At 54.1% G+C, this 14,903-nt stretch overlaps 2 protein-coding genes across 7 annotated transcripts in view; one reads left to right on the top strand and one right to left on the bottom strand.

The window, feature by feature from the left end:
- Positions 1-4,623: 4,623 nt before the first annotated feature.
- Positions 4,624-6,991, bottom strand: LOC107529637 (protein ALEX-like; the record flags this gene model as incomplete). Its single annotated transcript, XM_087819325.1, is given in 4 exon segments — positions 4,624-4,669; positions 4,995-5,549; positions 5,714-6,156; positions 6,158-6,991. Coding segments are annotated over 4 exon segments (1,878 nt in total), but the record flags the coding sequence as incomplete, so codon positions are not given.
- Positions 6,992-9,628: 2,637 nt separating this feature from the next.
- Positions 9,629-14,903, top strand: part of LOC148092833 (uncharacterized) — a 29,647-nt gene continuing 24,372 nt past the window's right edge. For 5 of the 6 annotated variants that reach the window (XR_015714838.1, XR_015714837.1, XM_087819202.1 and 2 more), the window contains exons 1-2: positions 9,629-9,717; positions 11,246-11,430. Coding sequence is in view for 3 of the 6 variants with exons in the window: in XM_087819202.1 (XP_087675328.1) it covers positions 9,693-9,717; positions 11,246-11,430 (210 nt within the window). In the remaining 3 variants the exon portion in view is untranslated. The remainder of the gene's footprint in view (positions 9,718-11,245; positions 11,431-14,903) is intronic. The other variant, XR_015714836.1, reaches the window with a different exon arrangement.

Raw genomic sequence — 14,903 nt, 5'->3', positions numbered from 1 at the left:
CTCCTCACTTGTCTAACGGCCTCTGAGGGCTTGCGGATTTTGTCCTCAGCAGGACTCCCAGAGCGGCAGGCTCGGGCCACTCTCTCTCTCTCTGAAAAAACCAGGTTCTTATGCCCAGGGTGACCACAGGCCAGAATAGAGCCCTGATGGGACAAAGACCCTTTCCGTCTAATTCAATGAAATCTGTTAAGGTTGGTTTTAGCAGGGCTAGAATCTCAGAGTCCCTATTGCTGAGGGGCCATCAGGGCTGGAGAGGGTTAACTAGACTGACTGACCAATGCTTTTAGTTCCCTCTTCCTCATCCTTTCATGGATGGTGGGGACACTGTCATATCAACAGACCCTGCGCCCTTTGATTTGAAAATGGCTGCTCCACTGGGAACCCCAGGAGGGACAAGGTGAGTTTGGGAAGAACCCCACTTTGCCACAGATGAAAGAAACCAAGAAGTGTAGAGGCCAATTTTCATTGGCTGTCACAGGCCTCCTAAAAGTTACCTGATAGGGGCATTTTAAGAGCCACAGTTTTGCTGGAGGTGAGGGGTGTGCTTTACTTGGTGGGGAAATCAATTCTAAAAAGAAGAGGTATGGCTAGTATGGGGAATTTCAAATCTAGTCAATTTGGTTATTTTCCTAAAAATAAGTTTATTTTCTTGCATAATACCGACCTTCCTGCATAAAAATCAAAGGTGATTTCTAAGATTGTGCATTGGCTCTCACTAAGCAGGAATTAGCCTTGACTAAAAAAAAGAAATACTTTCAAAAAGTCACTATGAAGGATTCTGAGCAACAGTTATTTTAATAGGGTCATTAGACCTAAGGCAGGCTTCTAAACAGTCTATTACACCAGAACACTAAAAATGGAGGGAAGCAATGCATAAAAACAACTGCATTTTAAAATTATTATTTTTAGTGGAAATCCAAGTCAGGAGGAAGGCTTTAGACCCTGAAGAAAACCACGGGGGGATTTGAAAAAGACTCTAAAGAAAACCTGCATTTAAAAGAAAATAGGGGGGAAAAGCCCAACAAATGAGCTAAGACTGCAGTGTTGGCTGGTGAGCTAAAGCAAATGGTGGAAACTAGATATCACCGCAGCAATGACAGGTATCTCAGAAACGGGGGAGCTCACATTTCATGTACACTCAATGGACATTTATAACCAGGAATCTGTCAGGCTTTGGCTGTAAATCAGGAAGCAGAAGACTGCTGGTCACCTGTCATCTGACAAGGGATTTTAAGAGCACACAGTACATTGCAGTAATCATGCTTTACATTTAAATAATGTGATACAGCGACTGCCACGTTTTTGGATAAGCATGGATTCCTTCACTTACCTTGCAGTCCTTGAGCAAAAGTCCCTGACATTCAGTCTCTGATTTGCCTATGAAATGGGGTCCTAGCGTGTTTTTATTGCCCAAGGCTGTTTCAAAGGACAAATGTGACTCCACGAAAGGCTTTTAAAAATACAGTAAGAATGTGTTGTCACTATGCGGAATCATTGCTATTACTGGTTACTAAGAACTCCAGGGCCATTGTGTATCCCCTTCTTTCGGGTCAGGAGGGGATACACAAAACAGCGTCACACCAGTTTTTCATGGTATATGTAATGTAAGTAAATTATAAAATTTAACCTAGCTGTATAGAAAAAAACATTTCTTAAAAGAGAAATCTAGGGGAAATTGTATTTTAAAAGACAGGAAAGAACTTTGGCCTTTGAGAAACACAAAATACTATTGGGCGACAGAGAAGGGAAAGTGATAAAAAGTCTCTCTTAATTCTAACAATGCTGTGGCCTCATAGGCCACATTCTCTCCACTGTACTGAATAGCTCAGTGAGGGCATTTTGAATACAGAAAAATGGTTGTATTAGGGAAAAAAGTGCTCCTGCAAGATGGCTGCGATGCAACACTGTTGCACCTGGTGGCTGGTGGCATAAATAAGTCATTGCACAATTAACTGAGACTAACTGTAGAAATAAAGCCTCATGGCAGAATGGACATTATTACACAGAGTGTTTGTCTGCATAATTTTAATAAATGCAGGAGCTACTAAGAAATTCTAATCTAGCAGCCCCTTCAATTCTTAAGACATAGGGGAATCACACCCAAATTAGGTTTCCAAAAATGTTCAAGTCACCGAAATTATCCAAAAGGGCAACAGAAACATGGAAACAGTCTATTTGAATAGTGTTGAGTAAGAAAAAGGCTTTAACTCTTTAGATATTCTAGAATTCTAGTCCAGTTATTGACTCTATCTGTCACCTTCCCTTAAGATTCCCTGAGTACAGCTTAGGGGACAGTTAATAACACTGTGATAACTTTGTGTGATGACATGTTTACTAGACTTGTGGTGATCACTTTGTAAGGTACATAAATGTTGAATCACTGTGTTGTACACCTGGAACTAATATAATACTGTATGTTAACTATAACTTTTTAAAAAAAATCTATGTAATGTTAAGCTGTTTGGGCAATAAAAACAGAGGGGGCACATATACACAAACACACAGACACTTTGAAAGCCACAGATGAATCTGCACGTCACAAATTCAGAGCCACATCAAAGGATGGTCATTTGGTCTGCATTTTCAGTGGCAGGGAGATGGATGTCTTGTTTTACGTGTTAGGACTAGAATGTTAGTAAAAAGTCTTGTTCTAAATATAAGGCCTCCTCCTCTCCCCCTCCCCAGTGAGTAACTTAGACCCGGGTGGGGCGCCCTTGGCACTTGGGCAACATGAAAAGCTGGTCAGAAGCTGTAAGCCAGGCTACCTGAATTCAGGTTCCTGCTACATGTGGCCTGAGGTTGGTCTCCTGGACCACCACCCTGGGAGCAGAGCCAGGACAATGGCAAATTTCTTCTTATTAAGATTAACCCTCCCCCCCACCCCATACAAAACAGGGGAGACTTCTTATATTCATTAGACTCTGCCCCAGACACAGACAGTTTGCTGCAGGGTTAGTGTTTGCATCCCCTATGGTATGAGCCTCCAGTGCTGATTTGAGTGAACTGGGCTCCCTGCTCTGCCCCTGCCCCCCCCCCCCCCCACTTCCTGAATAGAGGACTCAGGAGTTTCACAAATGAGGCAACTGAAGCCCCAGCAGCCAGGGACACTGCCCATGAGGGAGCAAGTGCACACTGCCACTGACTCTCCTGCCTACCCAATTGTGCTCCCCTTGCCCATCACAGGTTTGTTTCCCAGAGCTATGCTTGGAATATTGAAATGGGACTCGTGGCAAAACCAGGTGTTCACAGGAAAACTGTGTTGTCATTTGAGGCTTGGTGACTTGAGCGCAGTTGGGACCTCCCACACTTAAACTACCTCCCTTCTGTATGCTGTTGGGAAAATGATGATGTCATTACCTCCCTGGGTGGGCATAAATGACCATCACATTTAACACTGTGATTTGTGAGAGACGCACATCACAAAGGCATACAGCTATGTCAATAATGTCACTAATTAAAACCATGACACATTATAAAATACTTAACAAATATTTAGCAAAGCCTTAGAAATTGTGATCTTCAAATCCCTTGAAAGGTCTTAGAGAATGAAATAAATTAAGATTGTGGAGTTTCACTTTTGAAATTTTTATTTAAGCCACACATTCAGACCACTGCTAATTACTGCTTTGATTAACTGTGGCACAGAGTCAACACCCCAGATCTGAGCTAAAGGAGTCTTGAGGAGGCAAGGGGGTGGAGACTGGGAGGGGCCAGGGAAGGACTTGAAGATGGGGGGAGGTCTTGTTGTGGGGGGAGGTGGGGGCCCTGGAAAGGAGAGGGGGCATGTAGAGGGCCCCCAAAAGTAGCCTTCTAATATGATTATTAACACAAGACCTTTTTATTTATTTATTTTTAACCCCCAGCCCATTTGCAGAGGATCTTACCTTTGGGCCTCTTTTCCCCCAGCTAAAGCTGCTTGGAAAGATTCACATGCAGACATTTACAGATTTCAGAAGTCACAGTCAGTTTTACCACATTTTTATCCACACGCTTAAAATACACTCAGAGCATTTTTAAAAAAGTTTTATTTTAATTGCATTTCGAACACAAGACAGCAGTCCACACCCAATGCACAACCCCTCTTTTAAAACCAAGCCCCTCCTACTGCACTAGTGTGAAAGTGTAAATGATTGGCTTACCTCGGGCTCGTCCCTAGGAAAAAAATTATTTCACATTTTTAAAACAGCCACGCCCACCCCCGCGGAACCAGCCCCGTGGGGTTTGGATCCAGACTTGCCCCGCGCAGGTTGGCGGGTCCCGCCCGCCGCCCGCCAGGTGAGCCGAGCGCGTCCGGGTCCCCGGCTCCTGTGTGCGCCCTGGCGCCCCAGATACCTGAGTGTCTGGTTTTTCAACCGTAAAGGCGGGAGGGTTTGGCGAACGAATGAGAAGTGAGGAAACGCTTAGCGCAAAGGGAAAAAAGAGAGAAAGACACACAGAAAAAAAGGTTATGGAGCCCGCGGGCGGCCCCTCTCCGAGCGCGGTGCGGGCGTCGCGAGACGTCCCGCCTCCTCCCGCACGCCGGCCGGCCGCCCGCCCGCAGCGCCGGCTCGCGGGCTCCGCCAGTGTGCGGACAGGAAAGTTTGGCCTCGCCATGGCGCACAACACAAGACAGCCCGTTCCCCGCTACAAGTACACAGTCGGCGGGTAGTTGGGGTGCCGGGGATGGGAACTGGGGGCACTGGAGCATATCATGCACAGGCGGACACAATATGGACACCGACACACACCAGCGACAAGCTGTCTGAGTCCAAGCAGCCGTGCCAGGCGAGGCGGGGGCGCGCCTTCCCAGTGACCCCTTCCCACCGCGGCCCAGGCCCCTCCCCGGCAGCTCCTGGCTCACCTGAAGCCCCCGCCTTTCGTGCCGTCCCCCACCCCAGGATTCGGGGTCGTCCTACGGTCGCTGACGCTGGTTTGTCCAGCTGGAAACGACCCTCAGTGTTGTACGGCACCACTTTTCTCCCTGGAGGGCATATACTCCGACCACCCAAGCCCACCCGAGACGCCCTCCCGCTCCCGGGGCAAAGTTAGGGCCCGCACTGGAACTTCCCAGCAGGCCCCCGGCCCGAGCCCAGGCACCCGCCTCCCGCCGCCAGGCCCGAGCCCCCGCGGGCAGCCCGCCGCCCCTCCCGGCCCGGCGGCCCTGCTCCCCGGCAGAGTCCGCCGCGTTACCTAGAAGCAGCAGGCGGTGCGTGCACATGTAGCCCATCTTCTCCTCCTGGAGCTGCTTGTCGATGAGCTTGCTGCGTTTCTTCTGGGCGCGCTTCTGGGCGCGCTGCTCCTGGGCGTCCTTGCGCATCTGCCCGCGCGTCTCCACCAGCGGAATCTTCTTGACCTTGGGGCTGCGCGGGGCTCTGGGCTCGGAGCTCTCAGGTCGGCCGAAGCAGCCCCCGAAGGCCCGCACGAGGAAGTTGCGGAGCCAGTTGCGCTGCGGCTTTCGGCGGCGGCGGTCTCGCCCGGGCTGCCAGCAGCCGTGGCATCCGAAGGTCCCATCGTCGGACTCCTCGCTGCTGCTGGCCGACCCTTCGTCGTCGTCGCGGCCGCGCTCGGACCTGCCCCGCCAGGCATACGCGCGAGCAGGCTGCGGAGTAGGCGGATCGGCAGCCTGGATCTCGGGGCTGGGGGGTCTGAGGAAGCGGGGCTTGGGGCGGGCTCCGGCGGCGGCCGGGGCTGCCCAGGCGACAGGCGTGGCGCGGGCGGCGCGGGCGGCGGGCACGGCAGGGGCGGCCCCGGCGGCTGGGGCGGCGGCGGCCGGGGCGGCCCCGGCGGCGGCGGCTGGGGCGGCCGGAGCGGCCTGGGCATCGGCGGCCCCCGCGGCTGCAGCTCCGTCTCCGGGAGCGGGGACCTGGTCTCCCTCCGCAGCTGCGGCGGCCGGGCTTCCTTCCATCTCGGCTGCTTCGCCTTCGGCTGGGGGTCTCTCCCCGTCTGCTCGCTCTCTCTTAACTGGGGCTCCGGAGACCTCGATGGGCGGGCTGTCAAGCGCGATTGGGGGGCTGTCCACGTTGACGGGAGCGTCGTCGACCCCAACGGGGGCTCTGCCAATCTCGAGCGGGGGTCCGGAGATCTCCATCGGGGGGCTGTCGCCCACGAAGTGTGGAGGAGGTCTGACAGCCTCTCGAGATGAGCTGCCGATGGCTCCCGGGACCCGGGGGGGGGGGCTCGTTCGCGGCGGGAGCGAGGAGGACCGCGCTCGGCTCCGCCGCTGCCGCGAACTGGCTGCCGCCACCGTCGTCGATTTGTAGGTTAGCTCGGGGGAGCCCAGGGGGTGGGCTGTCGTCCCCAATGGCTGCTCCATCAAACTCAAATGGCATAGCCTCCTCAGGGGGAGGGCTGCAGCCTCCTCTGAAGACTGCGTTCGCAGGTCTGAGGGCTTGGGGCTCCTCTGGGGGGGCGCTAAAGACCCCCACACCCCGGCCTCCTGGAGCGAGGTCTGAGACCTGCAGGAGAGGTTGGCCGCAGCCACCCCGGGCAGGCTGCTCGCACTCATAGGGCATGGCTTCTTCGGGTGGAGGGCTGTAGCTTCCCAGATCTGTTCTGACCTCACAGAGGGCTCCAGGCTCCACGTGCACTGGGCTGAAGGCCTGGAGGTCTGCATGGGCCCCACTGGTGTCTCCCGGCTGCTCCAGGGTAGGCCAGAAGCCTCCCAAGCTGGGCTGCTTGACCTCGAAGGGCATGGCTTCCTCAGGAGGTGGGCTGTGGGCTCCACGGGCTCCAGCTTCCTGCACGGACTTGCCCAGGCCCTGGAAGTTGGGCCTGGAGAGCTCTGGGGGCCCACAGGCCTCGCCTTCAATCTCGACGGGGATGGGCTCGCTGCCAGACGGTTGGGTCTCCATTTCTTCGGCTGCGCTAGGCCCAGCACTGGGGGCAGCTGCCCCTGAGGCCTCCAAGGATGGTTGTTCGGGTTGCTCCCCGAATTCAAGGGGGATATTGTGTTGTCCTGACATATTATTGCCGTCGAGGCAGTTGCGCAGGCCCATAACAGGGTGGCGGACTCTTAAAATAAACTTGGGGCCCCCTGAGATGGAGCACCCAACCAAACTAGGGTGAAAAAAATATCTCCCCTCCCCCCCAAAAATCAAAGCACCAGCTAGAAAGTTGTCCAACCTCACTTTCCAACCCTTGTGAGGTCTAGGGGTTCAGATCCTGGACTGTGGCAGAAGCAACTCTCTTGCTGCTGGTGGAGCCTTAGCTCCCTCCTGGCCACTTTTTACCTCCTCAGGCTGCCCCTGGGCCCCTCTTGACCTGCCCTTGTCCCCCCTCCTCAGTCTCTGTGTCTGTCTCTCTGTGTCCTCCAGGCCAGCCCCGCCTGTTTGGATCTGAGGAGCGCGTCGATTCGGTCCGAAAATCGCTCGTAGTGCGCCCTCTCTGCCACCAGAGGACGCCGGCCCGAGCCCGGGCGGCTGCGGGAGCCGGCTCTGCCGCCAGGAGCCCGGGGCTTGGGTAAGGGGGCGACGAGCGCAGGCCTCGCGGGGACGTTTTGGCTCCTCCGCTCCTCTCCCTGACTGATTTGGAGTCTTTCTCCTCTCTTCTCCCCTGGCCAGCGACAGAGCTCTCCTGCGCCGTGGGACACGTGACGCAAGACGTGGGCCCCGGGATGCTGGAGCGCAGGAGCTGAAACCCTCCCTCTCAGACACGACTGACTCTCCTTGGGGGAGGGGGCGGCTGCGTGGAGGTTCATCACCCCGAAATACCTCTGAACCCAAGAGTCACAGCCCCGAGCCCTCCGCAGCCTTCAATCCTGAGCCCCAAGGCCGGAGCGCAAGGCTTTAGGCGCGTGGGAAGGGGGCGAGCGCGCGCGAGGATGCCACAGGTGGTCGGGAGCCCACCGACGGAGAGCACGGGCGGCGCACGGCGACGGGCTGCCGAGTCTGTGCACACAATTTGTTTGTAAAACGCCTTGGGGTACTTTCTCCCCGCCGCTGCAGCTGGCGTTCGCCGGCCTGCCGAAGCCGGCTGGCGTAAATCACTTAAGTGTCCCCCGTGCCCACCACGCTCCGGTGGTCCCCGCAGTAGTTGAAAGCGGCGCGGGCCGGGTTCTTCCCTGGTTATGTGGACAAATGATTCAGGGAAGAAAGGGGTCTCGGGCGAGTACCACGGAGACCCTCAAAGCGGTAGCTGCGGCGGCACCAAACGGGGGGGGGGGGAGCGGCACGCGCACAGGGACCCCACAGAGCGCAGGCCTCAGACTTCCGCGGGTCCTACTGCTCTGGGGAAGGGTTAGCGAGGATTTAAGTTGGGACTTATGGCCGATTCAGGGTGGTTTCAGAGACTGGTCGACCCTGTGCGCGCCGAACCCACAGGCACACGCCGTGCCACGCCGTGCGGGCGAACAGCTGCCCGGTGTGCTGCTTCCCACCGCGGCAGCGGCCGCAGGGTCGGTCGCTCAGCTCCTTCCTCTGGCTCCTCTCCAGCCCCCCTCCAGCCCCTGCCCAGCCCCTCTCCTTTTGCTGTGGGTGTCTCCAGGTAGCCGCTCTACTTTCCAACTGCTGCAGCCTGCCGAGGCGGCACTAAGTCTGGTCATAAACCCGGCCGCCGCCGGCTGCGCTCCCGTTTCCGGGGCGCGTGGGGGCTCAGAGCCGGAGAGAGCAGAGCCCACCCGGCCTGGGGGGCTGCGCGCGCGGGTGCCTACTGCTCCGGCTCTGGGGTCGACGGTCAGATGGGAGCCGCGGGAAAAAATTTGCTGTTTGCGGATCACGTAAAACCCGGGGCATGGGCATCAGGTCTGTCTTGCCAGCGGGTGAGAAGGCTTGTGAGCCACCTTTAGGTGCAAGGCAGCTGGTCAGGGGACAGGTGGGTCACCTGGCCTGCGGACAGGGATGGAATGGCGGGATGTGTGTAACAAAGGGCGGACTGCGGCAAGCGAGGCGCACCGCTTGGATCGCTTTACCGCGCGCCGCGGGCTGGCGAACCACTCACAATCCGATCTCATTAAATCTAACGCTTCCCTTTTAGAACGAGAAGACCACAGCCACTGCGCGGCATTGCCCGCGCACCTGCCACCCGGCGTCGCCGCGCTGTGCGGAGGAAAGCTGCCAAAGTCCTACCCTGGGTAATGTTTGGGTGCCCCCAAGGTGTGTCATCTCAGCTCTTTGGGTCTACACTCTTCCAAATGCCAACACTGAACTTTGGTCCAAACTTTGGCCAACTCCGCCCACACGCGATGGTTCAACCACTTGAGCATCCACTCAAGGTGCCAACTGGGTCCCAACAGTCAACTCGCTCCCCTCCGACCCCAGTGCTGGGTCAGCCATTGGGCTGGGGTCACGTCAATCAAGGCTGCCTGGCGAATGAGCAGGGGGCGTCGGACCGGAAACCGGATATGAGTGGGAGGTCCAACAGGGGGCGCCGCGTTGGAACGCCCTCAGAGGTGGTGCTGCTGGGGTGTTTGGAAGCAGTTGGTGGGCGGGCGTATGGCGGCCAGGCCTCGGGCTCCACGAGGTCGCCTGGCATCGTGGGGTCACTCTTCCTGACTCCAAAACTCATGAGGCTGGGAGGGGAGGTTGGGGCTTTCAGGGGCCAACCCTTGGTCTCACAGATGGCGGTGGGCAAACACACCCAACACAGGGTCCGGCGGCTGGGGCGAGGACGGTTTCCAGAGCCTGGAGGTAGGGGGCCAGGATCCCGAGGAAGGAGAGGGCTGAGTGCCCCGGTACGGAAGAGCAACCCCAGAGGGATAAGGAGTTGGGTGCTCAGGGATGCTGAGCTCTGCCGAAGTGCAAGGTTAGTAGGTGTTGGGGGTGGGGCCCCAAAGGGACGGTTGCTGTCGCTAGGCCTCGCCCTTCCAGAGCACTGTTCATCAAGGAGTGGGTACGGGACCCTTTGTTCCACACGCTCGAGGGCCTGCGGGACCCCGCTCTTCACATTCTTTCTGGGATCTTGGTTCTTTATAGCAGGAGAGCACATGCTTTGGGGGGATAAAGACTGGGCGGATGACCAATCCATTCTAAAGGGTAAACAGCAGACATAAAAGACCTTCAACGGGGGCGACCCTGAAGGGTCTCCGTGGAGATAATGGCATTTCAAATGGACTTCCATGGAGACAGATGGCTTACTTGACTATGATTAGGGGATGGGGGAGGGGAGGTGTTGGCGACCGTGAAGGAACGGTGGTAGGAAACATGGCGCAGGGCTGGGGGAGGGAGAGGCTGCCCTGCGGGCCTCGGAGGAGGAGGAAAGGTTAGATGGGGTCTCTTGAGGGCACGGTGGAATATCAGGCAAGCGGTTTTGAGGCTATTTTGGTAGGAAATGGAGGTGTTGACGGTTTTTTTGTCCTGCAAGGGAGGATTTGAGGCTGTTTTCAGAAAGGTTGAGGCAATATGGAGGATGGTCTGGAGGTAGAGAATACAGGGGCTGTGTCTGGTCATGACCTTTAGGGGAGGGAGATCCACAGCTCCTGAAGGAAGCAGCAAGTCTGAAGGAAGGGACTCACAGGATCCCAAAGGACCTTCTAGCAACTTAGGTGCTAGAATGGCACAAAAGGTGGTGGAACCAAAGTCTGGCACCTGGACCATGGGGCATGGGTGGGGAAGGGAAGTCAGGGAGGGCTGGGGAGGAGTTGGCATGGTGGCAAAGCAAATTGGGTTTTAGACAGGGCAGAGTTGAATGAAGGATGGGTAGTCCCAGTGGAGATTTTTACAGCCTATTATTTAGGAGGATGGGTCTGAAGTTTAGAAGAAAGGTAAAGACCCCACATTCAAAGTGATGGTCATCCTTATTAGGATTTGAAGCCACGTGATCAGATAATGCCCTCAAGGGGAGAGATGCATTTGGTGACAGAATCTTGAACACTTGCAGTACTGAAGAGGAGAAAAGGAGACGGCATGGGGCTAGGAGGGGACTAGTGGCATACATCAGAGGAAAGAGGAAGAATTGGTCAGCTTAGCTAACCTAGATGGAGTTTTCTTAGCCTTTGCACTGTTGACATTTGGGGCGGGGCACTTTGTTGTGGTGACTATCCTGGGCACTGTACGATGCTTAGCAGCATCCCTAGCCTCTACCCACTAGATGCCAGTAGCATCCCCTTAGTTATAGCAACAAAAAAAGTCTCTAGACTTTGCCAAATGCCCTCTGGAGGGTAAAATTGCCCCCCCCCCCGCCCCCGGTTGAAACCACTGCTATAAGCTGAGAAAGGACCCTTAGCCTTGAGTAGAAATCGCCTTAATTTCAAAGTAAATTAGGACCAGGAAGCAAAAATCACCAGTATTTAACTCTGACATGTCTCTCTTTGTCCATTCTTATTTTTCTGTAGTGACTGGCCACCAGAATCTGAAAACCCCAAATGATGTGGGTGAGTGGGGTTCAGAGCTGAAACTCCACTGCAGATCAGCAGTGGGACTCCAAAGACCCCATAAGTGTGGCCAGATGTTTGAGGAGCTAACTAACCCAAAAGGCAGCTGGGTGGCCTGGCCACAGGGACCTGAGGAACCTGGTATGGTAAGAGCTGGGGGTGATCAGCTGGTGGGTTGACTGGGGGCCACCCTGATTGGTGGGACTATCATGAGCCTGCTCAGGGCTGGTGATTTTGTTGGCTTAAGATAGAAATGTGACCTTGCCTTGGATGGAGGTGGCCGGTGATGAGTGGTAGTGGGCAGCCTAGTCCAGGCCTAATCCCACTGGGTCATAGTTTTTAGGATCTGCCACTGTAATTTTATAGTAGCAAAGTATCTGAAGTATAGGTTTCCAGTTCTGGATGGTTTCTATCAGGGAAAGAGGTAAATATTTCATAAGAATGAGAAGGAACAAGGAAGGAAAGTCAGTTAATAGGTTCACACAGTTCAGGAGCTGGATGGCAAGACAGGCTGGTGAGGGTTCCTGAGAGCAGGCTGAGCCAGGCGAGGGACTAAAACTGAGTCCCAGGGCCTGGGCCCTGTCCCCAGGAAGTGCGTGCCTGGGAAGGGCTGCAGTGAGATGCCGTGGAGAAGGAAGAACTGGCTGTCAAAGCCCAGGTGAGGGTTTCCTGAATTATAGCTACTAGAAAAGAAGTTTTCTACACTTGATGACCCAGGAACAGAATGGGAAACCCTACCATGTCTCCGTTAAACTCCTCGAATGGCCCAGGTGCCACAGGTAGCAAACCAGCTGGCTTGTAAATAACTAACCCAAATGCAAAGAAGGTATCCTTTCACTGCTGATGCTGAACAGCACCACTGCTACCTGTGGGGACGTGGTCCCACGTGTGGCCCTGGGCTTCCCAGACTGAGCCTTACCACTATAATGATGCCTCCATGCCAGCACATATAATCAGCAAACAGCTGTTAACATACTTACATTTGGGGATTCTCATTGCCAAATGCACAAGGCACATCCAAATTTTAAGTAGCTGCCTGTCAACTTTCTTAGTTCATCCCTGTATCCAAGAAAGCCAAAGCAAAGTAGAAGAGGGTCCTTTGACAGGGAATGGAGGTGGGCAGGGGGGAAGGGAGCAGAAACCAGAGAACACCGTCTTTTTTGGCAGTGGTATTTCGTCCTAGCTGTAGCATGCGGGGGGGGGGGGGGGGGGGAAGCACTGCAGAAAAGCCTCTGCAGCCCAGTCTTGTGTCATTAGTTGTCAGTAGGTTTCTTTCAAATGAGGAAAAGGAGAGTCTCTTCACCAGATGGGAGGAAATGGCAAAAGGAGAGAACTTAGGAAAGAGAATTTGGACACCTAGGACGTTTCTCAGCCTCCCAGTGACAAGTGTTTTCTGAGTGCTGACTGAGTAGCAATAAGACCCGAAGCTGTTCGATTAATTACTGTTTAGTTGAGATGCGCTGCATCCCTCCTTTTACCTCCCCGCATCTCCGCTGCCAGCCTTGGCCGGTGGAGGCAGCAGCAGCCTACTGCTGTCTGCAGAGGGTCTGCATGACCGGGCTGTTTCAGGCAAACGCCAACCGAAGGGAAAACGCCTCGAATGGATGAGGGTTCTCAGCGGATGCGGCACTGGTGTTAAACCAGTGGAGCCCAGACTTGGGGGAATACCTGACTTGCTCGGATTCAAAGGCTTCACGCTGGCGGGCAGAGGCCGGGATACCCCACCATGAATTCAGAGCCCTTCACCAGCTCCCTGGCTGTACTCAGACCTCATCTCAGAGGGGCTACCCAGGGCTGGAGGCTGTCACCTGACCCCCGTGCTTGTGTGGTGGGTCCGGGCAGTCTCCAGTCTGTGGGTTCCTCTCCAGGCTCGCTGGTGATGCTGTAGAGAATTTCGAGGGCAGAAGTGGTCACTGCAGAAAAGGTGAACAGTGCCACAGGAAGGAGACTGAGACGGGCAAAGTGGGGGCTGGGATGGTGAGAGGGAATCCCGGAAGATAAATTTGGCTTTAGTGGAAGCTCTGTTTAAAATTTTGGTAATTCATGGTGGAAATTCCAGGCACCCTCGGGGCTTCTGGGAAACATAATTTGCATGTAAGGGGAATGGTATATTTCACCTTCTCACAGAACCCCAATTACCCAGAGCAAATTTTCCTAATGAAATCTGACTGAGACAGCGACATAAGCCAGGCACTCAGAAAGTAGCTCTTGCCTGGGGGGAGAACAACTTCTTCAGCTGGTTGGCAGTCCCTGGCCCTATGCCCCTCACACCCCACAAGCTTGAGAGGCCGGCCGGCCTCTCCCTGAACCGAACAAAATCCAAGATTTAAGATTTGAACTATAAAACAAGATTTCCTAGGGTTTAAATCTTTGGTTGAAGCAATTGAACTGCATGTATGGAAACTCCACTGCACCCAAGAAGTGGAAATTTCTGGGCCAGGTCTGTAAGAGACTTGGGGAAAGCAAGGCGAAGGGTAGCACATCTGATCTCCCTTGGCCAGTGGCCTTTCACTGCCATCCTTGGCTATCAAAATGCCCTCACGAATGCTGAGCTGACATTGCTCCTCTGAAGACTGCCACGGAATCTCCCTAACCCTTTTCTCCCTCACTGTCTCGTTATTTCCCAGACTACTCTGGAGAGGCCCAACATTTAAGGGCTGTGTGACTGCCATCTCCAAATCTCCTGTTCCTTCCCTGGTGCTCCTGTCTCCCTGCATCCTCCAGTTTCTTTCTGCAATCCCCCAAAACCTCAAACCTTTTCCTTTTGCCATCCTCAAATTTACCCCATTACAGTCACCACCCACCCTGTCCACACAGCCCATTCTTACTTACTCTGGCTTTTCTGAGAGCCATGCCCACCTGTTAACTTGTAACATGCTCACCCTAAAATAAGCCTGTAGAATAAGAACTGGCCGTGTCCACACACATAGCCAGTAAGGCAGCCTCCCCAATTCTACCCTGGGATAGGGAGCTGGCGGGCTGGCATGTGGGTGCCGTGACTCCTCTCGGATGCCCTGCCTCTACGAGCTGAGTGCTGTCAACAGGTGATGGTGGCCCTGCACCGTGGGTTCTTGGCCTTGGGAGAACTAAGTCACTAGGCTGTTTACTCTGGCTCCTCTGCCTTGTGAATTAACTAGGTACTAGGTTCCAGCATCTGTACTAGGGGCTTTGGAGGGGGAAAAAAACCCACAAAAACAAAACAGGTTTAAAAAGAGAAGACAAGCATCAGTAAAATTCACCTTCTATATGGCCTTGTAATATGTGGCAAAAAAAAAGTTAGGTAGAAAACAAAAATGAGATGTTAAGTCATTTAATTTGACATAAACCAGTTTTTAAAACATTTGCTTGGCTTATCCCATGCATTTGTAATAGAGGCAAAATTGCTTTTGGGCCGTGCAGAAATCTTAGTCATTACCAGGTCCTGCAGTACAGAAACAGACAGTACAGCATATGTATATATCTGTATTCAAATTTCATGGGAGAGGCGCAATTAAGAAAAAAACGTCTGAAGAAGCTCCTGGGAGGGAGTGATAATGAAAAAGAAGACGGTTGGGAAAATTGGTTTATCCTAACTAGCTGCAGCTTCTGAGCTGGGTTTTCAGGCCCAGCCTAATCAGAC

The sequence above is a fragment of the Miniopterus natalensis genome, chromosome 7 (assembly GCF_054644295.1).
Source record: "Miniopterus natalensis isolate mMinNat1 chromosome 7, mMinNat1.hap1, whole genome shotgun sequence".
Lineage (NCBI taxonomy): Eukaryota > Metazoa > Chordata > Mammalia > Chiroptera > Miniopteridae > Miniopterus > Miniopterus natalensis.
This window is presented reverse-complemented; position numbering and strand designations above follow the sequence as displayed.